Source organism: Sinocyclocheilus grahami, unplaced genomic scaffold (genome assembly GCF_001515645.1).
Source record: "Sinocyclocheilus grahami isolate Dianchi unplaced genomic scaffold, SAMN03320097.WGS_v1.1 scaffold966.1, whole genome shotgun sequence".
Taxonomy (NCBI): Eukaryota; Metazoa; Chordata; class Actinopteri; order Cypriniformes; family Cyprinidae; genus Sinocyclocheilus; species Sinocyclocheilus grahami.
The window spans coordinates 310,646-335,467 of NW_015506145.1; the positions used below are offsets into that span (position 1 = coordinate 310,646).

The 24,822-nt window shown below is 36.8% G+C and overlaps 1 protein-coding gene across 1 annotated transcript in view; it reads left to right on the forward strand.

The window, feature by feature from the left end:
- Positions 1 to 24,822, forward strand: part of LOC107564851 (voltage-dependent T-type calcium channel subunit alpha-1G-like) — a 77,063-nt gene that overhangs the window by 45,499 nt on the left and 6,742 nt on the right. The window contains exons 11-19 of the mRNA XM_016250023.1: positions 3,200 to 3,351; positions 4,647 to 4,832; positions 4,929 to 5,043; positions 6,617 to 6,772; positions 10,612 to 10,677; positions 13,789 to 13,901; positions 14,864 to 15,287; positions 15,480 to 15,580; positions 21,526 to 21,649. Coding sequence (XP_016105509.1) covers positions 3,200 to 3,351; positions 4,647 to 4,832; positions 4,929 to 5,043; positions 6,617 to 6,772; positions 10,612 to 10,677; positions 13,789 to 13,901; positions 14,864 to 15,287; positions 15,480 to 15,580; positions 21,526 to 21,649 — 1,437 coding nt within the window. The remainder of the gene's footprint in view (positions 1 to 3,199; positions 3,352 to 4,646; positions 4,833 to 4,928; positions 5,044 to 6,616; positions 6,773 to 10,611; positions 10,678 to 13,788; positions 13,902 to 14,863; positions 15,288 to 15,479; positions 15,581 to 21,525; positions 21,650 to 24,822) is intronic.

Sequence of the window (24,822 nt, forward strand, 5' to 3'; positions counted from 1 at the left end):
TAAGATATATTTTTAAAAGGAATGAATGCTTTTATTAAACAAGGATGCATTTAATTGATCAAAAGCGACAGTAAAGACATTTAAATTAAAATGTTACAAAAGATTTCTATTTTAAGTAAATGCTGTTCTTTTGAACTTTCTAGAAGAATCTAGAAGTATCAACCGTTTTCACAAAAATATGAAGCAGTGTTAATTTAAAGTGTTAACTGTTTTCAACACTGCTAAAAAGAAGTGCTTCTATACAATAGAAATCATCCAAGCCCTTTGCAGCAGTGTTAAGGAATGAAAGACTTTCCATATGCACCATGCTTTTGTTGTTTACCAATGTGTGGTAATTCGCCATACTAGAGAATGAGCACGAGTGTGAAGGCTGAACTGAACAGAGAGGGCAACTGGCACACATCTGAAATTCATTGCACTGTGTTTACACAGTGTGCTCACATGCTTCACAGTCTTCCAGATCCTTTGGAGGGCACACACCGCAATTCATGCCCGCCTGCAACGACCCCCCTTGCTCGTGATTGAAGTCGTAACTTAGGGCTTTGAGGTGTACAACTAGGAAAATTATCAGTATTTTATGACACATTGCAACTTTGAAGGCTGGTGAATTCCTTGGAGTGAGAGTTTGAGTTTTGTATTTTTCTCAGAAAATGGTTGATTCTCAGACAAGAAAACAACATTCATCATCACTTACTCTGATTAGAATGATTTATTCTGGTGATTTGAGAGTAAATGTAAATGGGAACATCTGCTGGCAACCAGGAGCGAATATGTGGGCAATGTAAGAATTTTGGTCCTCGGCCTTGTGAACTCAAGCGGCCAAAAAGTGAAGGTTTTATTAAACACAGAGATTGTACGATTTTTTAAAAAATATTATTGAAAGTCTCTCATCAAGGCTGCCTTTGTTTGATCAATAAAAACAGTAATATCGTGAAATATTACAACTTAATATAACTGTTTTTATTGTAATATATTTTATATTTTCAGCAGCCATTACTCCAGTCTGTGATTTTGTGATTTTTCAGAAATCATTCTAATATGCTGATTTGGTGCTGAAGAAACATGTCGTGTTTTTATTGATGTTAAAAACTGCTTAAACGGGTCATGAACTGCCTTTTTATTATTTTGTACTGTTCTCTGTGGTCCGCTTATAGTGTTATCAAGATTTTTACAATACAAAACTTAATTTAGAATTTAGACTTTTGAATGGTGATGTATATTTGGAGGTGTAAGTTTGGTGGACCTGTAACAAAAGAAATATGCAAACATACGTACACGGATGGCATTCCCCTCCCCCTCAGGACTTCAGCTTCTTTTGTCTCTCCTCTTTTTCTTCCCTGTAAACTCCTGGGGAATTTTGGCAGTGAGCATTGTCTTTATGAAGCGGTCCATCTGGAGAATTGGAGACTGAGATAGAGCAAGAATTTGGATGCACAAGGTCACTTGGGTTTTTTGATCCTTATAAAACATCCAATCTGGCTAATTGCATCTGTTCCTGTTTCACATTCCTGAAGCTTCTATTGCCCTTTGTCTTTCATAATTGTCTGAGCTCCTCTCTCCCAGTCACTGACATCCTGCATCACTTTTTAAACCCACTGTGGAGTGAAGAAGCAGCTCTCGACTGCAACAATTCCAGCTTTGTTTATCGTTCCTGGGCTTGAAATGTTGCTAGTAGGGTTCAAAACATTATTTGATGTTGTGTTGTCCAGTTTTGGTATTCCATTGTGCGCCACAGATGGGAAAAATCACACATTGCTGGATGAAGTTAAGATCAAGTGGAGTTTCACAGAGTGTAGCCAAAGGGGACTGAGTAAAACAGGCAGAAGAGGATGCACTACGTTGATCTGAGCAGTGTTCTGTGCGGCCTCCTTCCAGACTCTGCTCTGTGTTTCTTGGAGAGGAGACATGTTGATCGCTTGATCTTATGCATGAAAACCTTACAAAACCTGACCACATGGCTGCTATTTACAGAGCTGAAGCGTGTGTTTTTTATTTAGGAGGTTAAATATAAATCCACAGGCACATCTCCATCTCTCATTCCATCAGTTATCACGTTCTACTTGCTCCACGGACCACTTCTCAATCTGATTAGATTACATTTAATTCTGTTAGCTAATATAGATGTTATTTTTCATTTCATGCACAGTATGTCATTGTATTTTTTCCTCATTACTTTGCGGAAACAATCATCTCGGTAAAACAATTACATATGTTTTTGTCATCATTTAAATCTCTGAAGTTCAGCGACCTGTCTAAATGTCTCTTAAAATCACTGTTAGTTTTCATAGGAAAATAGTTGCGTGCTTGGGGATGTTGTGTTTTGTTTTCAGGCATTTAAGACTCTGTTCATTAAACCCAGCTAGCCGTGATGTTTCAAGAATGTGTTATGCGTGCTGGGTCTCTTGCCCAGTCTCATTTTTACAATCGAAAAAACTGAAGAGAAATATGAACCGGCCCATATGTCTCTCCTTTAATTCACCCGTGCCTCATAAAAAAACAAAAACAAAAAAAAACTCTCTTTCTGCATACCGAACTATCAACAACATCAATTACACCAGGGAATCTGCGGTTCTTTCTTTGTAGTTCACCTGTATCTGAGTTTTAAGTTCAGCTTGAAGTCGTTCGAGACAATACACTTTAATTAAACAAAAGAACAGTGAGAAACTTGGTGTTTGTGATGTCGAAAAGTGAATCCCCACGTTAGTTTAACTAGCACAGTCTGCACCGCGAGCTATTAGGAAATATGAGGCCATGTGTTCTGTTTAATTAAATGAGAACGAAATATGACCTGGGCCCTTTGGAGTTGAGCAGATTCGTAGATTTTTAGATCATATTTTTCTTATGTAACTTCTCAACTGAGATGGTTTGCGAGTCTGTGAATCAAATAATCATGCTGGCCAAGGAGATTGACACTTCTGTAGTTCTGTAGTCTGTAGCTGCTTTCAATGATCTATACAGATACATGCATTGAGACAAAATCTATTTTCTTTCATTTTAAAGTCTTTGATCTGAGTGTGTTCCCCCCTTGCTTTATTTTAATTAGTAATTATTATTATTATTGGTATTATTAACATTTCAGTTTTAACGAAAAAATATATCCTCATGTACATGTGTCCTTTACAACAGTACTGCCATGGCACAATGCCATTTATGTGATAGTCTTGATTTTATCTTCTAATTCTCGCTCTTTCTTTTTCAGCCTGATGAGTTGACAAATGCTCTGGAAATCAGTAATATCGTCTTCACCAGTTTGTTCGCACTGGAGATGCTCCTGAAACTGCTGGTTTATGGTCCTTTTGGCTACATCAAGAACCCTTACAACATCTTTGATGGTGTTATTGTGGTAATCAGGTACACATGCTCTTCTGCATTATTTCTTTAGTACTTCTAAACATTAATAACGTGGCCTGTGTCACTGTTTATTGACGTTCATCTTAATTTCTGAAAATGCACACTGGCAGTGTGTTATATCACAACAGTGACAGCCAGACAGAATGCAGCCATTACTGAGTGATGGGACATCTGTTGCCTGTTCAGTCTGATGACTGTCAGCTGTCATGATGAGTGCTGCAATTTCACGCCCATCCATTCTCAATTGACATGAATTTGCACATACTGAGATGTCTGAACAAGCAAAGATTTGGCATGGTACAACGTTATGATGGGTTCTTGCATTTATTAATGTTGCATAGATACAGTCGCCAACTATTCTGGGGGCGTGGTTTACCGTGGGTGGGAAAACAAATACTGGTTACCATAGTAACACAATCATTCTTAAGAGTTTTTTTTTTCTTTACATACTTCAAATACCTCTACTTCAAAAATAAATAAATACATAAAAATACATAAATAAATAAATCAAAATAAAAAAATAGATAAAATAGATAATAGAATAGAAAAAAGAAAAAGAAAAGTATAAAACGAGCAGGTTTTTCAATTTAAAGTATTAACAAGCTATAATATAATATAACAAGCTAAAATTATTACATATTACAATAATAATTAACATGAATAAAGTAATAAAGTATTATTTTATTAATTTCACTTCAAGGATTATTTACATCCTTTTATATTTAATAATTATCTTTTGTTTTTGTTTTTTTATACTAAAAGCAAGATATATATATATATATATATAAGGAATATAAAATATAAAACAGCAAAAAAGCATAAAAAACAAACTTTTTTAAATGAACAAAAATGGATATAACAAGCTAAAATTATTAAAATATTAAAGTAATAATTTATTAAAATAAATAAACAAAATGAAGTATTCTTTAAATTATTAATGATTATATTATTAAAATAAATTAATAATAATAAAATAATAAAAAATAAGATGTGTTGCAATACACTACAGTTCAAAGGTTTGGGGTCAATACGATTTTTTTGATGTTTTTGAAACGGGTCTTAATGAAGTTACATTTATTTGTTCAAAAATTATTAAAACTAATACTGTTAAATATTTTCAATACAATGCAACAAACCACACTAAAACATTTTGGAATGCTTTTCTTTCAAGAAATAACCCAATCTATTGCATTTCTCCCTTAGGAATGAAAGGATAACTATGATAGCCGGGATTTGTTTTAGCATTGTCCTCCTTGTGCATTCTGTCAGATGTGTGTGTTTATATGTGTTGACAGTGTCTGGGAGATTGTTGGCCAGCAGGGAGGAGGTTTATCGGTGCTGAGGACCTTCAGACTCATGCGTGTGTTGAAGCTGGTCCGCTTTATGCCCGCCCTGCAGAGGCAGCTGGTGGTCCTGATGAAGACCATGGACAATGTTGCCACCTTCTGCATGCTGCTTATGCTTTTCATATTCATTTTCAGGCAAGATGATAGATGGCTTTGTGCAATTTAAAAGGACTGTACATTCAGTCTATTTATTTTACATTTGAACTATTTGTTTGTAATTTTGTTTTACAGTATTCTAGGCATGCACCTGTTTGGATGCAAATTTGGTTCTGAGAGAGATGGAGACACACTTCCTGACCGCAAGAACTTTGACTCTTTGCTTTGGGCCATTGTAACAGTTTTTCAGGCAAGATTCCTGCATGCTACACAAGCTGCACTTTCAATCAGGCATCTTAACAGCTATATTGAGTGATCCGATCATAAGTGGACAGCACGTAATACAGATGTAAACATGTTTTGTGCTCCCAATTAATAACACATGCTCATATTACGCAAGTTTCACGCATATGTACACTACCACTCAAAAGTTTGGGGTCATCGAGATTTATTATTATTATAATTTTTTTTAGAAATTAATATATTCATTTTGCAAGAATGCAAAAAATAATAATAAAAAAAAAGATTTATAGATATTCATTTATGGGTAACTCTTTACAATAATGTTCTATTTGTTAACATAAGTTAACTAGATTATTTAACATGAACTAACACACTTCTATTAATCATCTGATGGAGACACACTTCCTGACCGCAAGAACTTTGACTCTTTGCTTTGGGCCATTGTAACAGTTTTTCAGGCAAGATTCCTGCATGCTACACAAGCTGCACTTTCAATCAGGCATCTTAACAGCTATATTGAGTGATCCGATCATAAGTGGACAGCACGTAATACAGATGTAAACATGTTTTGTGCTCCCAATTAATAACACATGCTCATATTACGCAAGTTTCACGCATATGTACACTACCACTCAAAAGTTTGGGGTCATCGAGATTTATTATTATTATAATTTTTTTTAGAAATTAATATATTCATTTTGCAAGAATGCAATAAATAATAATAATAAAAAGATTTATAGATATTCATTTATGGGTAACTCTTTACAATAATGTTCTATTTGTTAACATAAGTTAACTAGATTATTTAACATGAACTAACACACTTCTATTAATCATCTATAATGTTAATTTCAGCCATTTCTAATACAATATTAAAATGAAAAGGTGTATGTTAATTTTATTTAATGGACCTGAGCTAACATGAACTAACACACTTCTATTAATCATCTGTAATGTTAATTTCAGCCATTTCTAATACAATATTAAAATGAAAAGGTGTATGTTAATTTTATTTAATGGACCTGAGCTAACATGAACTAACAATAAACAGTTGTAATTCTATTAATAACTAATGTTAACAAAGATTAATAAATACTGTAATAAATGTATGGCTCATTGTTAATGAATTAAATAATGCTAACTAATGGGACCTTATTGTAAAGTGTTACCCATTTATAATGTTACAAATGATTTCTATTTTAAATACATTCTGTTTCCTTGATGAACTTTCTATTCATCAAAGAATCCCAAGTAAAAAGTATAATTTTTTTTTTTTTACAAAAGTATTGGAATATTAGAATGATATAAGCATATTATCAGCATATGATTTCTGAAGCGTCATGTGACAATATGACAGTGGAGGAATGTCTGCGGAAATTTCAGTTTTGCCAGCGCAAGAATAAAATTAGAAAATGTAACGTATAAACAATTATTTTGTGGGGATATTTCATAATATTACTGTTTTACTGTAGTTTTGATCAAACTAATGCATCACTGATGAGCATAGGAGACTTCCGACCCCCAAATTTTGAACATAAGTATAAATGGCAGTTTGATTGTGTTTGTTGCTTGTACATCAGATCTTAACTCAGGAGGACTGGAATAAGGTACTGTATAATGGGATGGCCTCCACCTCTCCTGTGGCTGCTCTGTACTTCATCGCCCTCATGACTTTTGGAAACTATGTCTTGTTCAACCTGTTGGTGGCTATCTTGGTGGAAGGATTCCAAACTGAGGTAAAGCCAGATTCCAACCTAGCCTCTACATTTTTTCATCCTCTTTTTTTTTTTCTTCACTTCACAGTCTGTCTTCTCTTTTTTGTCCTTTAGAATCTAGCACATATTCCAACACCGTATCTTTCTTCTCTATTTCACCACTAGCTCTCTCCTGTCTCCTTTCGTCTAACACTATGTCCTAAACAGGCACGATGTGACAAGATTCAAGTGAAAAGCGATTTTTCTGTCCAGGCTGAAAGCAAAAATGATGCTCGATGCAACAAAATCACAGCCAATCTGTTTGCGTGCTTTCTCACACTCCACAGCTGAAGAGCGTGAATCTAAGAACCTTGTATTTTCATGACTTTTCATAACGCTTCACTTAACGGAGTCCTTTTCATGGTTTTCATTAAGGTGCTTGAAGGATTTTTCAAATCATTTGTCATATAAAACTTCCTTACCAATTTCTTGTCATCCGTTTTTTGATGTTCAGTATATGTGAGGAGCGAGTTTGATCCACTGAAATTCATATGGGCAGGGGTGTGTGTGTGTGTGTGGAGCAACACAACATAGAAGAGAGACACTTGCTGATTTTCTGAGTAGAGTTACTAGCATACTACTCTTGTGGCAGAAATAGTAAGAGTAGTATGCTATTCTGAATTTAGTGACTATTCTGTGGTGTTTTGTAGTATAAATTGTGTAAATTGTGTGTGTAGTTCACACCAAAAACAAAAACTACTGTACGATAACTATAATTTATTATAAGCACATGCTGCAGTTATGTTGTCTGCCCCTATAAATGCTCAAGCTCTTTAAAGATGGATTCTGATGAGCTGTTAACATTTTACCATTCATTAGCTGGAAAAAAATCTGAAAGTGATTCCAACGGTAACGTTTTTCTGTGTCTTTATTGTTATAGTTGTGGTGTGGACACAATAAAGTGTATAGTATGTAATTTGGGACAGTTTTATTGTTTATTTGATCATAATTTGCTAATAAATCTAAATGGAAGATGCTATTTTTGGCAGATGGTTTCGTTGGTTTGTATGTTTCGAAATGTCATCTTGAGATTTCTGTCTTTCTTATTCATGTACAGTAGATAACAGTTGTACTTCAAAAGCAGCTGTCTGGGAGCATTTCCGAGTGAACTGAATTGGAACTTAGTGCCACAGAAGTACAGAAGCAACTGAAAAAAAGTAGTGTCATTGTCAAAGCTGGTTAGGACAGACACGTGGAAAGCTTCTTGCTTTGTCGCATTGTGCCTGGTTAGGACACTATGCTATTCAACTGGAAGTGATGAGTTTCTTGTTCTGTGTATAATAGTGCCTACTCCATGCTCGAGCACTCCTCCTCATCCTCCTTCCTTCATTCTTTTTCTTTATCGCCTTCTTTTTCCATGATCTTATGAGACAACTTATCTCCCAATGCATAGCAGCCATTCTTCTCTGACAGAAAGACAGACACGCACACAGAAATGGCCAGGCTCAAGATAAATCAGAGATATAAATGTTATACCTATGTATCATTTTGGGTGGAGGGGTTGTTTTATTACTGTCTCTTTGGAAAGAGGTGAACCGAATCATGCAAGTTGACGTGTCCATACAGTGCAAAAAGAAAAAGGAAAAAACTATTTGATCACCTTTATTTTTACCGTATGATCAATTTTTTAAATAACATTTTCACATGCAGTTTGTTGAAGTCCTGTTGTTTGGCGTTCTAGTAGATGTAATACAGTTTAACTCATGATAAATGTTACTGTAAATCTAAGACCTGACATCTCATTTATTTTGAACTCTGCTCACATGGTGGAGTCAAAAGATTCATAAAACTTTTAATGAAAAAATATCTCTAGATTTTGATCAATTGTTCAGTTGAGCAAAATCATTGTTAGAATAGCGAACAGATGAATCAAAAATTATTAAGTGCTGTTTCTGTAACACCTCATTAGAGCAACAACAAGAGAAACAAAACACGTAATTGAAAATTGGTTTGTCATTCATAATAATTTGCATAATAGGAGTGAAAGATAAAGTTCTGGATTTTTAGTTGACTTGAGAGAAGGTATTATCTGTACGGAACTCAGTTCTTCGCCTTTTTCCCCTCATTCTGCATCATGGCAGGAAATTATGTAGCTCAGAAGTCTTCAAAATAAACTCTCTAGTCTTAAATAAGAGAGGATAGCCCACACTCATCTGACCCCTATCTGCCGTTACCTTTGCTAAGTGCATCAGATATTATAATCTCATCGCAACTGATCTGATGCCAACAGAAATGCCAAGGTACTGTGTTCTCCTGCTCTCCCCTAAAACTGACGAACACTACGGGCTTAATATTTTAACCTTACATAATTTTCTGCAAACATCATGTTTATTTTTAGTTGGTCGAACTTTGCAGTGCATCAGGGTTGCTGGGGAAACGGGTGGCTGAATGACACATGTGAAGCAGAGAGATCAAGGGCCAGGATGAATGTCCCTTCAACAGCGTAATGTCCCCGTCCACTGCAGCTTTATGTAATCACACTGCTGTAAACAGGTGGTCACTGTTGGACTAGCATGTCAGTCTGTATGTCAGCATGTTCAATGGTCAACTTGTTGGTTAAAAGTATTTTAACTTGTTGTATTTGTGTCCATCTTTGCACAGACACCTTCACAAGGCATTTACTTGATCAAAAATACAGTAAAAACAGTAATATTATGAAATATTATTATATTTTAAAATAACAGTTTTCTATTTTAATATATTTTAAACTGTAATTTATTCCTGTGATAACAAAGCTGAATTAAGTGTCACACGATCCTTCAGAAATAATTTTAATCAGAAATAATTTTAATATGCTGATTTGGTGCTCTAGAAACATTTCTTATTATCTCGAAATCAGTTGTGCTGTTTAACAGTTTGATACTTTTTAAAGGATTCTTTAGAAAATAATAGATTTTTATAACAATGCTTTTACAGTCACTTTTGATAAATTTAATGCATCATTGCTGAATAAAAGTATTTTAAAAAATCTTATTTTAAAAAAATCTTATACAATTATATTTTATTATATTATTATGTAATATGTTATAGCATAATTGCATAATTTAAGTCTCATATATAAACTACACGCTCCTCTGAAATCCTCTGAAAAGACAAAGCAGGCACAAAGATGGACAAATTTAATTAAAATGTCGAACATTGACAAGTTGTAGCATGACATGCCCAGCACTCTCATTAGACTGACTGGATGCAGAGGAAGGATGCCCAGATTTGTTATAGTTCTTGTTACAGAGGCAATAACAATAAAATATCTAAATGTGTTGTTATTCTTGTGGAACATCATTTTCCAAGAATTTCTGAACTTAAAAAATTGGCTGTGCACCGAAGAGAGTCATAATTTGAACCGAAGCAGAGTCTGATCTTGTTTGTAATTTAAATAGTTTGTAGAATTAAAATAAAAACATAAATTTTATATGCATTGAATATTTCAGTCAATTGCAGTCGTTCTCTGGATGTAATTTACTCTGACAGATTCACAATGTGAAAAATTCAATATGTGTTATCTCAAAGGAGCTGGAGGGAAAAAACAGAAGAGTTCATCCATTTCAGAGAATAAAAGAGCCAAGCATTTATACCTGCAGTAGGAGCATTTTAACTACAGGCAACAATTACACAAACTCACTGTACCGAGAATGCTAACAGCCTAAACTCCACCCAAAATGTAAAATTGCTTTTACTTCAACAGAAGTATTTGCTGAAATGTGGGAGTCAGATTTCTCATAATGTGTCTTTGTCAATTTTCTAACACTTCCTGTGCTTTTTTCCCTTCTGTCTTACCTTTTCGCTCTGTGTGGTAAAATCCTAACACATGTCCACTTTAGGAAATACCCAAGAAGGAAGATTTGCATGGTCAGCTGAGCTGTATTCAGCTGCCTATAGACTCAGGGGTATGTAGCACTCCGCATGATGTTAACCCAGTGAGACTAACCAGGAGGACCACTGCGTTTGTGGACAATGTCACTTGTGATTGTTTCTTGTAGAAGCAGACTTGACTTAAAGTCTTTCTTCAGGTTCACTTGCTCAATGCCTGGCGGCAGAGTACAAACCTTGTAGAGCCTCATGCTTTATTTTATCTGGCTGAAAGGATGTGTTTGGGCTTATGGCAAGCCTCAGTGAAATCAGACAAAGCCAGACAGACTGCTGTGCAAAAGCAAATAAGGCAACTGGAAAGTCCTTTTGAATAGATCTCAAAATCGTTTAATATGTGGATACGTCTCTTAATACCTCTTTACTTTAATTATTTTGATCTTGTAGATTTGCTCTGTATGGTATCATAATTTTTATTTAACTAGACTTAAAGTTTTATTCAAATAGCCCTCCGCTGAGTTCAGTAGCTCAGCAATCGAGAAAGTCTATTCAGTGAGCCAGAGCTGAGTGGAAGCACTTGACCCTGTTGAGGAGACTCGGTCTGTTTGTGGTTATGGACATCACATCCCGTATTTGTTTTCATTCATGCAGCTGTGCTAGGTGACACATGCAGTGGAAGGCCATAAAATGGAGAGCATCAATGAGGGTTTGAACTGGTCTCTTACACCTTCCAGTCCTTCACCTTGACAATCAAATTACATAAACCTCTATGCTAGTCCTTACTCAAGAGCTATTAGCACATCTTATGTCAAAACATGCCTTAAATCACTCTATCAGCAAGGTTTGTCAAGCCCAGTAGAATTCCCAAATTAAGACCTGTGATTGTTAAGCAGCAGTTGCACAGCAACCTTAACATCTTAATTGACAGTACAGCCCCAGTAGAATTTCTTTCACACCTTGTTTCTGACCAAAGCAGTTCTGGGAAACAAAAATGAAAGGAGTCATTCTAAAATTTCAGACTGAAATTACTCAGTTATTCATTGAAAACCTTGACCTTAAAGGGATAGTTCACCCAAGAATGACAATTCTGTCATTAATTACCCGTAAGACATTTGTTCATCTTCAGACTCTGCATAGACCGAAAGGGAACAACACGTTCAAGGCCCATCAATGTAGTAAGACATTGTTAAAATAGTCCATGTGACAACAGTGGTTCAACTGTAATTTTATGGAGCTACGAGAATACTTTTTGTGCGCAAAGAAAACCAAAATAACGATTTTATTCACACACACATGCGTCGTGGTACTCCTGTGAATGGCGGCGGACGCTGACACATTAGAGAAGAATTGTTAAATAAAGTAATGAAGTAAATTGTTGAATAAATGTTTTATTTTTTTGAGGCAAATCTTTTCAATGAATCAGTTGATTCAATTCACAGAATTGGTCTCAATGATTTTGTTCACAAATCTGATTTGTAAACAAATCATTCTGCATGATTTGTTGCTTCACTCTACAAAACGGAATGATTTTTTCATAAACTGGACTGATCCAGGTCTTGAGATCTGGTTGCAGCTAACATCTCACTATATACATAATATATTTTATTTAATAAAGTCATTTGTATAATCATTTCATTCACAATTTTTTAAAAACATGAGGGTGAACAAATTAAGCTGAACTGTTGCTTTTAATGGTTGTAATTGGTGTTACATAGAATAGCTCTTTGCTAGTGCATAGGTCAAAAAGTCAGGGAGCTTGTTACGCAAGTACTATAGTTTTGTTATGTTTTTGCTACATCTCTTTGCTCAGAAAGGCCATGTGGGAGTGAGGATAGTCATGTCCAATCCAGACACATCATCCACAGTGTTCATTTCTGAGCATGCAGTGAGTAACAGTGGGTGCTGATGCTAAGCTAACCTCTAACTGCACCTGGTGCCCTGTAGATTGTGGTGGCCTGTGTCTGAGGATGCTTTGTAGTAGTGCCTATCTGCTAGTTCAACCTATCACAGCTGTTTTGTTTTACTGTTCACTGTTGGTGAGAAGGGGCAAGGAGTCCCTCTCGTGTCTTGACTTACAGAGCTCGACTCCAGTGTCATAACTATTTTCAAGTTTTGTTTTTGTTGCCTTAGTAACGTAGATATTGTGTTATTCCCTATTGACAAGTCATATTCACTGTTTTTGTTGTAGTTATGATGTGAATTAATTGCTGTTCTATTGTGCTGTGTTTAGTGTTGCAATGATCCCACTGGTTTTATTGCAACTCAAATTTGCTTTGTTTACTTACCCATTTACACAGCCATTACTAATGCATTGATTTTTTTTTCTGAAACACAAAGTTTTGATTTAGCTTAATGTTAATAAGTGAAGCCAATGGGATACATTGTTCGTAGGTGCAAGGTTTGTCAGAATAGTCTCCACTGTGTTCTCTTTGATCATTAGTGCTGTAGAGTACTATGGTAAATGTGTGCTGAAATGAATATGACATCCTGTAACCACATGATAAGGAAAAGATTCATCCTTTATCATCTTGCTCATATTAGATATAAATTACAGTCAGTCCACAAATAGACACCCTAATGGTCAAACTGAGAGAGCGATCCATGCTCTCAGACAGTGATGTCTGTTTTGACAAACCGCCCAGGGTTGAAGTTCTGTGCTAGACCACACTGAAACACTCGGCATGAAGCCATTTAAGACGCAAGACTGGGGATGTGAAGGATACAGGCCAAACAATGTGATGAGCCCTCTGATAAAAATAGCAGTGTTTATTTCTCCTGCTTGATCATTGGACGTGCCTGCTCTACTGATGCTGCTCCTCCAGTGAGCTGAGAAAAAAACCCACATATTCAGCTGCATGTGGATGTGACTTAAACTATTATAGCAAATGGTCTGACCATGAGAAAATCAGCTTAAAAATACACTCAAAAATACATTTAACTAATATTTAGTACACAGTACTGGTGGTTTCAGAGTGGTCATTCAACGTGGTGCTGTCAAATGCATGCCAGCACTGTGTTTTTGTGGATTCCCCCAACCAGGATGTATCTCCCTTAGATACCAGTCACCCTCTGGCCTTTTTGAAGGCCGGCTCACCCACCTGCCTGTTCCTCACCCTTTAATATGCTTCTTTAACCCCCAACAACATCTAAACCTGGTAACTAATATTTTATATCTTCCACATTTGATAAAGGGTGATGCCTCAAAGTCGGATTCTGAAGCAGACTTCTATACACGGAGCTTGGAGGATGTTTCAGGATGTAAGAAGGATCTGTCTGCATTATCTGGTGAGACCCACAGAGCATAGTTTGCATAGAAGCACATGGCATATTCAGGACATTTTTTTTTTCTGCAGGCCAGTAGATTTTTATTTGCCCTGCCAACAAATTCACTGGCCCCACCACAAAATATTTATTTATTTATTTGCGAGAAAAACATATTTATTTGCTAGAAATATTGAGGCAGTTTGAATAGATATCATCCAAACTTGGGAGGGGGGAACCGACAATCCTTTCAGCCATCTTCGCAACCCACTGCAAATCTTTTTTATCCGAAGCAGTGCAGCTGGAATACCACACTGTACAACAGTATGTTAGAATACTTTCTATTGTGCAGCAGTAGAAGCTGATCAGCAGTCTCTGACGAAGTTTGTTACGTCTCAGAGTTCTCGGGAAGAACAACCTTTGCTGGACTTTCTTAATGATACAGGTGGTGTTCAAACTCCAGGTCAGGTCCTCAGTGATATATACTCCTAGAAACTTAAAACCTGAAACTCTTTCTACCTTCTCTTCATTAATATACAAACTATTGTGGGATGGGGTTCGCAGTCTGCCTGAATAAAGAGTAACAAAGAATGGGTTTCCGGGGTGTGAGGGATCCTGCTGGATATTTGTGGCCCATGTAAGGAGGCAGTTTGAATAGATATCATCCAAACTTGGGAGGGGGGAACCGACAATCCTTTCAGCCATCTTCGCAACCCGCTGCAAATCTTTTTTATCCGAAGCAGTGCAGCTGGAATACCACACTGTACAACAGTATGTTAGAATACTTTCTATTGTGCAGCAGTAGAAGCTGATCAGCAGTCACTGACGAAGTTTGTTACGTCTCAGAGTCCTCGGGAAGAACAACCTTTGCTGGACTTTCTTAATGATACAGGTGGTGTTCAAACTCCAGGTCAGGTCCTCAGTGATATATACTCCTAGAAACTTAAAACCTGAAACTCTTTCTACCTTCTCTTCATTAATATACAAACTATTGTGGGATGACAGCAGGCGCTCCAGCTGGAATAGCCTGGGCCGAGCCCCCAGCCTCAAGAGGCAGAAACACCAGTCTGGCGAACGGCGCTCCTTGCTGTCCGGCGATGGCCATTCCAGCTCCGATGAGGGAGATGCGGGAGAGAGCGCAGGCGGCGGGGACATGTCCGAGGGTGATGATGCCTCCCTCGCCAGGACAGACTCCCTGGGCCAGATGCCTCGGCACAGGCGCATGGAATCCCTGGAGACACGCAGCTCGTTTGATCTGCCTCCAGACACCCTGCAGGTGCCATACATGCATCGTTCCGCCAGCATACACAGCGCCCGGCCGCCCAACTTCCTCAGCAACGGCAAGAGTTCTCCATCTGCAGCCACCACTCAGCTTTCTCTAGATGAACACCACAGCGAGGATGACAATGCAGATGATGAAGGAAACCTGGTGAGAAAATCTACACTTGATTTATTACAGCTATTTTCAGTTCCTTACAATAGATTTATCACAAATATCCACAGCTTTTTTTCTATTCAATTCACTGTTATAAGATCACAGGAAACAGTACTACTTTATCTTCTACTGCCAGCAAAACTAACTTACTGGTCCTGTAATCTCATGTGGTCATCCATCTTTCAGAGTCGGAAGGCTCGTCTCTACCGATGGCTGGAGCACAAGCAGCCCCAGTGGTGTCGGGAGAGGGTCACCTGGTCTCTTTACCTGTTCCCCCCTCAATCACGGTAAGTGTCTGTGGCTTTCTTGGCTCTCACAGTCTTTCCTTCTGAGAAGACCATCTTAGACATTGTCAGTAAAGAAATGCAGTCCTGAGGATCACTTTTATATTGAGGAGGCCATAAATGGTTTATATTGTGTGTTATGGTTGGATTTGTTGTCTTATCTTAGTAGATCAGCAGTTTCTGTAATATTTACACCAGCCTGTCTGGTACCAACAATCATCCCACATTCAAAGTCACTTAAATCATCTTTCTTCCCCATTCTGATGTTCGTTTTGAAATACAGCTGATTGTCTTGATCATGTCTTCATTCCTAAATGCCCTGAGTTGCTTCCATGTGATTGGCTGATTTGATATTTGGGGCAGTTCAACGGGTGTACAAATAAAGTGGCTATCTAATTGGAAGTCTATAGCTGTGTTCAAAATCACCCCCTATACGCTCATTCACTCTCATACAGTCCAGTTGAAGGAGTGAATGAAAACGAGTGCATGAATTCGGACTCTGAGCTGCCGCTTTTACATAGTTGTACTTGTATCTATTTAATAATAATAATTTAAAACTTAGCAAACTGGCAGCTCCAGCAATGAAGAAAAGATTTTTCTTGAACTCTGTCATGGCATCTAGAATTTATAAAACTTAAACTATTTAATAATCAATTAGAAACAAATTTATATTGGTATAATGCGCTGTACCCACATCGAACCAATGGTTTTTAAAAATGGATGGATGATTCAGCTGCAGGCGCCATCTTCTGGCAAGACATGTGAATTCTTTCCGCACGGCCCTCATATTGAATTATGTGTATTCTCTAGCTGTTGAGTGTACATTGGTTGTACACTCATTATTGTGGTTCATTATTGGATTGAATGAGTGCACTTGATAACATCCACTATAGTTTCGGACACCACTACAAATGGCTTTCCCTTCAAACTGCGCCCTATTTAACGGTATAGGGGACACAGCCAATGAGATGTCCTCACTTAGAGTATACAGTGAAACAAACATCTTCCTGGTTAAAATACTTACAGTAAGAAGTTTGCTGGAGACACAAGCTCTCCAGCATCCAAATCACAACATATTCTGGTCATTTCAGCAGGTGAGTCACATTTATCATAGTACCGTGGCTCATGTTCAGTTCAGTTTAGGTTGCCCTAAGCCCTAGAAAATTCCTCCATTAAGATGCTTAAGGGGTGAGAAATCTCCTGTACTTTTTAGCCTCTCCCTTAGGCATCTTCCTGGTCTTCCCCTTTCTCTCATCTCTTTCCAGTGCTTTCCATTTTTGAAACGCATGTCTGCTCACATTAAGCTCCATGGAGGCTTCACTTATTAGAGGGAGAGGAGAGGAAAGACGAACTCAGCATTGCATGTTACACTCTGTCAGCGCTTTACTAATTAAACATCAAACAACCTCAGATCATCCTCCTCCTCCTTCCTGTGCGAGCCCTAGATGATGCAAGCGCTCACCACTTTGCACTGTTATGACACGCAGACTGGCATACATTGGTGTCACCAAAACCAAAGCTAAAAAGCTTGTGAATTTTAATATGTCCATCTGTGTGTGTTCACTATCAGAAGATCTACCATGTTACATCCACATTCAAATCCACATGGTTAATTATGCAGGACTGAGCATTAAGTGTTTGGATTGGTCTGTAAATATAATTTTTGTTTTCATGTATTTCAGCTAATATACTGTACATACTATATGTACAGTACAGTATGTATATACAGGTGCATCTCAATAAATTAGAATGTCGTGGAAAAGTTCATTTATTTCAGTAATTCAACTCAAATTGTGAAACTCGTGTATTAAATAAATTCAATGAAGCAAAAGGAGCCCCTACCAAGTATTGAGTACATGTACAGTAAATGAACATACTTTCCAGAAGGCCAACAATTCACTAAAAATGTTTTTTTATGGGTCTTATGAAGTATTCTAACTTGTTGAGATAGTGAATTGGTGGGTTTTTGTTAAATGTGAGCCAAAATCATCACAATTAAAAGAACCAAAGACTTAAACTACTTCAGTCTGTGTGCATTGAATGTGCATTGAATTTATTTAATACACGAGTTTCATAATTTGATTTGAATTACTGAAATAAATGAACTTTCCCACAACATTCTAATTTATTGAGATGCACCTGTACTACTGTTCAAAAGGTTGAGGTTGGTAAAATATTATTAAAATATTGTTTAAAATATTATTAAAACTGTTTTCAGCATTCATAATAAGAAATGTTTATTGAGCACAAAATCAGCATATTAATATATATATATATATATATAAAGCTTTAAAATATATTAAAATAGGAAATGGTTCTTTTAAACTCTAACGATATTTCACAATATTACTATTTCTACTGTATTTTAGTAAAAGAAAAAATGTCTTCATACTTCACATGAACATTCTCAACATTGTTTTAAGGCAATCAATGCAGGCCTATATGGAAATAAAACTGGAGAGAACTTGCACATTTTTTCTTGCACATTTGCATTCTTATACATTACACAGTAATAATAATGAATAATTTAATCTTTTTCAAGAATTTATAATTACAACATTTCAAGAAACCAGTCATTCTATGACAACAACTATAATAAAGAGCATTTGTATTAAAAAAAATAACGAAAGAAAAAAATATAAGATAAGAAAAATGAATTCCCAGTTCCTCAGCCAAGTCCAAATTAAAAAAATTCTGTTTTCCATCTACAGGAGCCAATAATGTTTTTGTCAAAATAAGATCATCATATTATTTAGAAACAAACTTTAGTTTCGTCCAGTGCTTGAAGTGGAAATACAAAAGTGCCGGTACTCCCGATACGTGAGGGAAATCGCGTTCTGGGGCTGGGGGGGATCCCCATCGGTGGAAATTGGGAGGGCACAGGGCAGCATGTGAGAAGTGCCGGCCTGGAACATCAGAAAAATTCACGGTACGGGTTAAAGTATAAAAGTGCTGCTACGGAGTACAGGTGCGTACCAGCCCACTTCGAGCACTGGTTTCGTCATTTTTTCATAGCCCACCTCAACTGCATGCCAACACTTCTGCGTGAAAGACTGCGAGTTGCAGTTAAACACACAGACATGGATTTCTGCGCTCATGCATCAGTTTGTTTCCGGTTAAACTGCGTTGCTTTTACAAGCGTTGATTCGGTTGTTGCATAAAGATTAATTTCTTTATTCCGGGATTGTCAATCTAAATTAATACAGTGACAAATAAAGTAAATTATAACTCAAACTTGAGATTTTACTGGGGCACAGCAGATTTTTACTGGGGCACATGCACCAGTAAATGGGGTCTAATGGGGTCAGTAAATGTTTCAGACCATTACCGCCCGCTAGCGATTTTTGTGTCCAGTCCCGCCCCCTCCCGCAAACATATATGGCATATAATTTTCGCGCATCAGGGAGCTACTATCAATCGGCCTGTTTGATTGTAAAAAATCGGTATTGGAATCGGCCATGAAAAATCATGATCGGTGCATCGCTAACTCCAAACTTTTGACTGATAGTGTATTTTAAAATGTAATTTATTCCTCTCGTGGCAATTCTTTTTTTGTATTCATATCTTCTCAGAAATAAGCATTGCATGAGCAATGAATATTTGCTTTAAATATATAATTATATCTAAAGACCATTCTAATTCATTTTAGATCATTAGATATGACATTATGGTACTTTTGGAAGCCTGTGAAACCTTGTGTAAAGTTGACTTAACGGTAACAGCTGTGAAGTCATCAACTAACTGGGTAGTGTATGGCAGTGTATGGCATTTGTATTAAAAAAAATAACGAAAGAAAAAAATATAAGATAAGAAAAATGAATTCCCAGTTCCTCAGCCAAGTCCAAATTAAAAAAATTCTGTTTTCCATCTACAGGAGCCAATAATGTTTTTGTCAAAATAAGATCATCATATTATTTAGAAACAAACTTTAGTTTCGTCCAGTGCTTGAAGTGGAAATACAAAAGTGCCGGTACTCCCGATACGTGAGGGAAATCGCGTTCTGGGGCTGGGGGGGATCCCCATCGGTGGAAATTGGGAGGGCACAGGGCAGCATGTGAGAAGTGCCGGCCTGGAACATCAGAAAAATTCACGGTACGGGTTAAAGTATAAAAGTGCTGCTACGGAGTACAGGTGCGTACCAGCCCACTTCGAGCACTGGTTTCGTCATTTTTTCATAGCCCACCTCAACTGCATGCCAACACTTCTGCGTGAAAGACTGCGAGTTGCAGTTAAACACACAGACATGGATTTCTGCGCTCATGCATCAGTTTGTTTCCGGTTAAACTGCGTTGCTTTTACAAGCGTTGATTCGGTTGTTGCATAAAGATTAATTTCTTTATTCCGGGATTGTCAATCTAAATTAATACAGTGACAAATAAAGTAAATTATAACTCAAACTTGAGATTTTACTGGGGCACAGCAGATTTTTACTGGGGCACATGCACCAGTAAATGGGGTCTAATGGGGTCAGTAAATGTTTCAGACCATTACCGCCCGCTAACGATTTTTGTGTCCAGTCCCGCCCCCTCCCGCAAACATATATGGCATATAATTTTCGCGCATCAGGGAGCTACTATCAATCGGCCTGTTTGATTGTAAAAAATCGGTATTGGAATCGGCCATGAAAAATCATGATCGGTGCATCGCTAACTCCAAACTTTTGACTGATAGTGTATTTTAAAATGTAATTTATTCCTCTCGTGGCAATTCTTTTTTTGTATTCATATCTTCTCAGAAATAAGCATTGCATGAGCAATGAATATTTGCTTTAAATATATAATTATATCTAAAGACCATTCTAATTCATTTTAGATCATTAGATATGACATTATGGTACTTTTGGAAGCCTGTGAAACCTTGTGTAAAGTTGACTTAACGGTAACAGCTGTGAAGTCATCAACTAACTGGGTAGTGTATGGCAGTGTATGGCAGTGTAGTGTAGTGTAGTGTAGTGTAGTGTAGTGGTAGTGTAGCAGTAGGGCAGCAGCCTTAAGTACCGGACACAACATTAGACTTCTCTCCCCATTTCACCCCGGCATGACCACACTCTCAGCATGAGTGATCGGGGCTGAGAGAGGCAGGTTGGCATGACAACGGCGCAGAGTTTGCCGTCTGTTCCCACACAGTGCCGTTCTGGGCATAAATTCTTTAACATCAGGCCAAGTCTCAGAGACATTAAAGAGAACTGAGCACTATTTATTCATAAAAGGAGTCATGCCGCCGCACTGTATGTCTTATGGCCGACACATGTTCATGCATAAGCTTGTCACTGTTTCAAGTTCAATTAAAGTGAAAGAGAGAAATTAAGGAGGTGTATTTGTTTAGTGATGAATGAACTCAAAGTAATGTCAGCCTTGATTGTTAACATCTCTTAATACATTAAATGATTGGACTGCCAAGGTTTTTTTTAATCTTTGATGAATTAAACCAAGAGAATAGACTTAAATTAATAGTTCACCCAAAAATGAAAATTAACTGAGAATTTACTGATTTGGAGAAATTTAGCATTACGTCACTTGCTCACCAATGGATCCTCTGCAGTGAATGGGTGCCGTCAGAATGAGAGTCCAAACAGCTGAGGAAAACATCACAATAATCCTGCAGTCCAACAATTAACATTAAGAGAAAAGCTGCATGCTTGTAAAAAGCAAATCCATCATGAAGGCATCATTAAGCAACGATTTGAAACATCTTGATGGATTTGTTTATTACAAACACAGTTTTTCGAAGAAAGTCAGTCATACGGAGTTCAAATGAAATAAGGGTGAATAAATGATTAAAGAATTGTCATGTTTGGGACACTGTCCAATTAAGAAAAACTCTGCTACTGTAGTCTCACTAAGCATCTAGTTGAACTTTGTGACCTATAACTTTCTTTTTAATTGATTTTATGATCAACATGATGTTGAATGTTTGCCCACCATGTCTGGTGTAATGGTGTCTTGCAGGTTTCGTGTAACCTGCAATAAAATCATCAATCACAAGATGTTTGACCATGTGGTTCTTATCATCATCTTTCTCAACTGCATCACTATCGCCATGGAGAGACCCAGAATCGACCCCTCCAGCGCTGTGAGTAATGTTACCTCATACACATACACACGCAAGCATATGTCATTCAAAACAACATTTGCTGTAGGAATAACAGCTCAGATAATTGAGACACAATTCTGAAAACAATCATGTGGCAATTAAAAAGAAAATAATAATAATAAAGTTACAAGGTTTGATTTTCTTGATAAGTTCCCATGCTCCATCTTGTCCTTTGATCTCAAGGGTATGTAGCTTTCTTTCTTTCTGACTTTCTTTTTTCTTTCTTATTTATGTTTTTATTTATTTTTTGAGGACAAGCGTTGCAGTACATCAGTGTGCCAATTCCTGATTCAGTTATCTAAGGCCAACCAGTGGTCGGTCTGTCTGTCTGTCTGTCTCTCTCACAGTCACTAGAGAAGGTTTTACAATTGTGTACTTGCTTGTGATGCCCTTAGTTAATCAGGACATCCTTGTTTCAGAGTGATAAGTCACATGTAATTTACAGTTCAGGTTATAGGCTCAAAACATTTTCCACAACCGATTGCCCATGAAGCAGAGATGGTCTGCATGTGCAAGCGGAACAAATTTGTGACAAATGGAAACTCTTACTGACACTCAGTGTCAGGGCTCTGAACTGCATATCTGTCATCTCCAGATTCTAAAACTGGACAATCATTATGTTAGTTAGTATGTTAATCTAGCGTTTCCGTGATTATTACCTTATCTAACTGTTTGTTATGTTAGCGACTGAGAATAAAAAGTAGCTTATTAGACGACTTGGGAGTTGGTTGGTTTTGCTGTTCTTTTAGGATGTTAAAACCGAAAAGATTCAATTTGTTATTCCTGCTTTCTTACAGACCCAAAGGACACAATCATCTTGGCTTAAATGCTTTGTTACATCTCATTATCAGTTTTGTATGTTTACTACTTTCAGCAGTTACATGCTCCCACAGGACACCTAATGTAAGACAGAAGAGAAAAAGGAAAGCAAGAAATGTTTGATCTTCTTTCCTTTCTTATGTAGATCATAATAGTTATAAGAATAATACTATTGAGTAAAAAATGCTACACTTCATATACTGTTTTTAAGTTGCTGTTTTCAGCAACCTTTTTTTTTTTTTTTTTTTTGGACTTGGCAGAACAGCACTGCAGCAAACCGTCTTGTATGGAGACAGCAGTCCATCATTTTTGCAGCTACCAGATTCCTGACATTTCAAGGAACATATTTTCATAAAATGTTGCCCACCAAGATTTTTCACTCACTCGTGTAACAAATGAGGATATTTTCAAGCTTTTTATTAATTTGCTGTTAACCCAAGTCAAGAGCTGCTTTGGACCTTCGAACCATAATGAATTAATGATCTAATATCAAATTTATGTCCAGAGTCACTCTAGCACTCATTCTTTAGCAATCAGTGTCAGATGTCATTATGTGATTTTTCACACTGAGCTGCTTTATACAAAATTGCACAGGAGTTCCTAGTATTGTGAACGGTCCTCTTACTGTAGTATTGTATTTTTATTTATTTTTTGCATCAGACTCATTTCATGTTGAGCGTATATAGTGATGCATACATTAGCATTATTTTCTTGTATCCAATGGCTGTGTGTCTGCCTCTGTAATGGACCCTAACTGTAACTGTAACTGTAAGACCCTAGAGCACTCCACATGGCAGAGATCTGCAGTGCAGATGGCCTCGTGTCCATCAGAGCTGGAGGACTCCAGTTAATATATTCCTGTAAATTTAAATCCAATTATATTGACTTGTTCACAAAATAGATTTATATTTAGTTTTTTTCACATTTATACACATTCTTGATTTGGAACAAAAAAGGGGGGAAAAGGAATGAATAAAAGCCTCCCCCCACCCAAACTGATGAAGGATTCTGTCAGTAATGGAAATAGAGGACCTTAAAGCTTACTCACGTATAATGGTTTTTTGAAACACATTATGTAGCACGGAAAGGTTGTTTCCCGTTTTGTTATTTTCCAAAGGTTTAATCCATTTAATCCAAAAGTTTTTACCATGTTTTTACCAAGTTTTTACCATGTGTGCCTATGAGCCTCTATGATATTTGTTTACTTCCCCCTTAAGACATCCTTTCAGCACTTCACAGAGGAGGAAAAACTCCACGTATTTTCCTTCCCTGCACAGGCATGGGAATTTTTTTCAGAGTGGGGCAGATGGCACACAGTGCTTTTGCCATTTAAGAAAATAAATTATGTATTTTCATTGGTGTAAATGCATAGTAAGATTATTATGATTAATGAAAGTAATGAGTAATTTTTTAATGAGTAAAATACAAAGTTTATTTAAATTTAAATTTGCATTTAAATATGAAAAAATCCCTGAAAATTAAGAAACAAAAAACGAATACCAATAGATGACTTTTCCGCATTGCATGTTTTGTCATTTGTGAACGTAAGTAAAATTTCTAAATGTTTTCTGGTAATGACCTGTGACATGTTTGCTAAGGAATGTGCACATTTCAATATGAATCCAGAGTATGATATGACATTTATGAGTAATTGCAGAATTTTTGGACCAGGTAAAGTCAGTTCGGTCCCACTGTCACTGCAGGATTGTGTAACTTTGTCTGTAATATAACCTTTGTGTTCAGCTTATGCAAACCATCTAATTTCCATGACAGACATGATCTATAGTAACAGGTACCTCACTGAGCTCAGATGTGTGTCATCAATACGGAGACATTTTTTCATTTGGGTATGAACAAATGCTATAAGACTCCCCACCTGAGTCTCCCTCTGAAGACAAGGCCTGAGCATGTCATCTCAGTACCCAAAGTAATGGGAAACGGGTGATGAAAATACCAAGGGGAGTTTTAGCAGCTTTTGATTACTCTCTCCCTCTCTTTCTATATCTGGTCTCGTACACATTGAACATTTGAGATTTGAGAATGACAAATGCATTTAAATTCAGAAATGGATCCCCCAAATTAATCATTGCTGATTGCTTTTGAATCACATTCATTTGCTAATGAATAATTTTGATAATTTTTTTAACCGATGGACAGACTCAGAAAGAGCTGTTTTACAGTTTTACACAGCAGCAATGTTCTATCTATCTATCTGTCTGTCTGTCTGTCTGTCTGTCTGTCTGTCTGTCTGTCATCTAATTTAATCTATGTATAGAGAAATTATATATATATATATATATAAGATATAAAAAAAATATATATGTATATATATA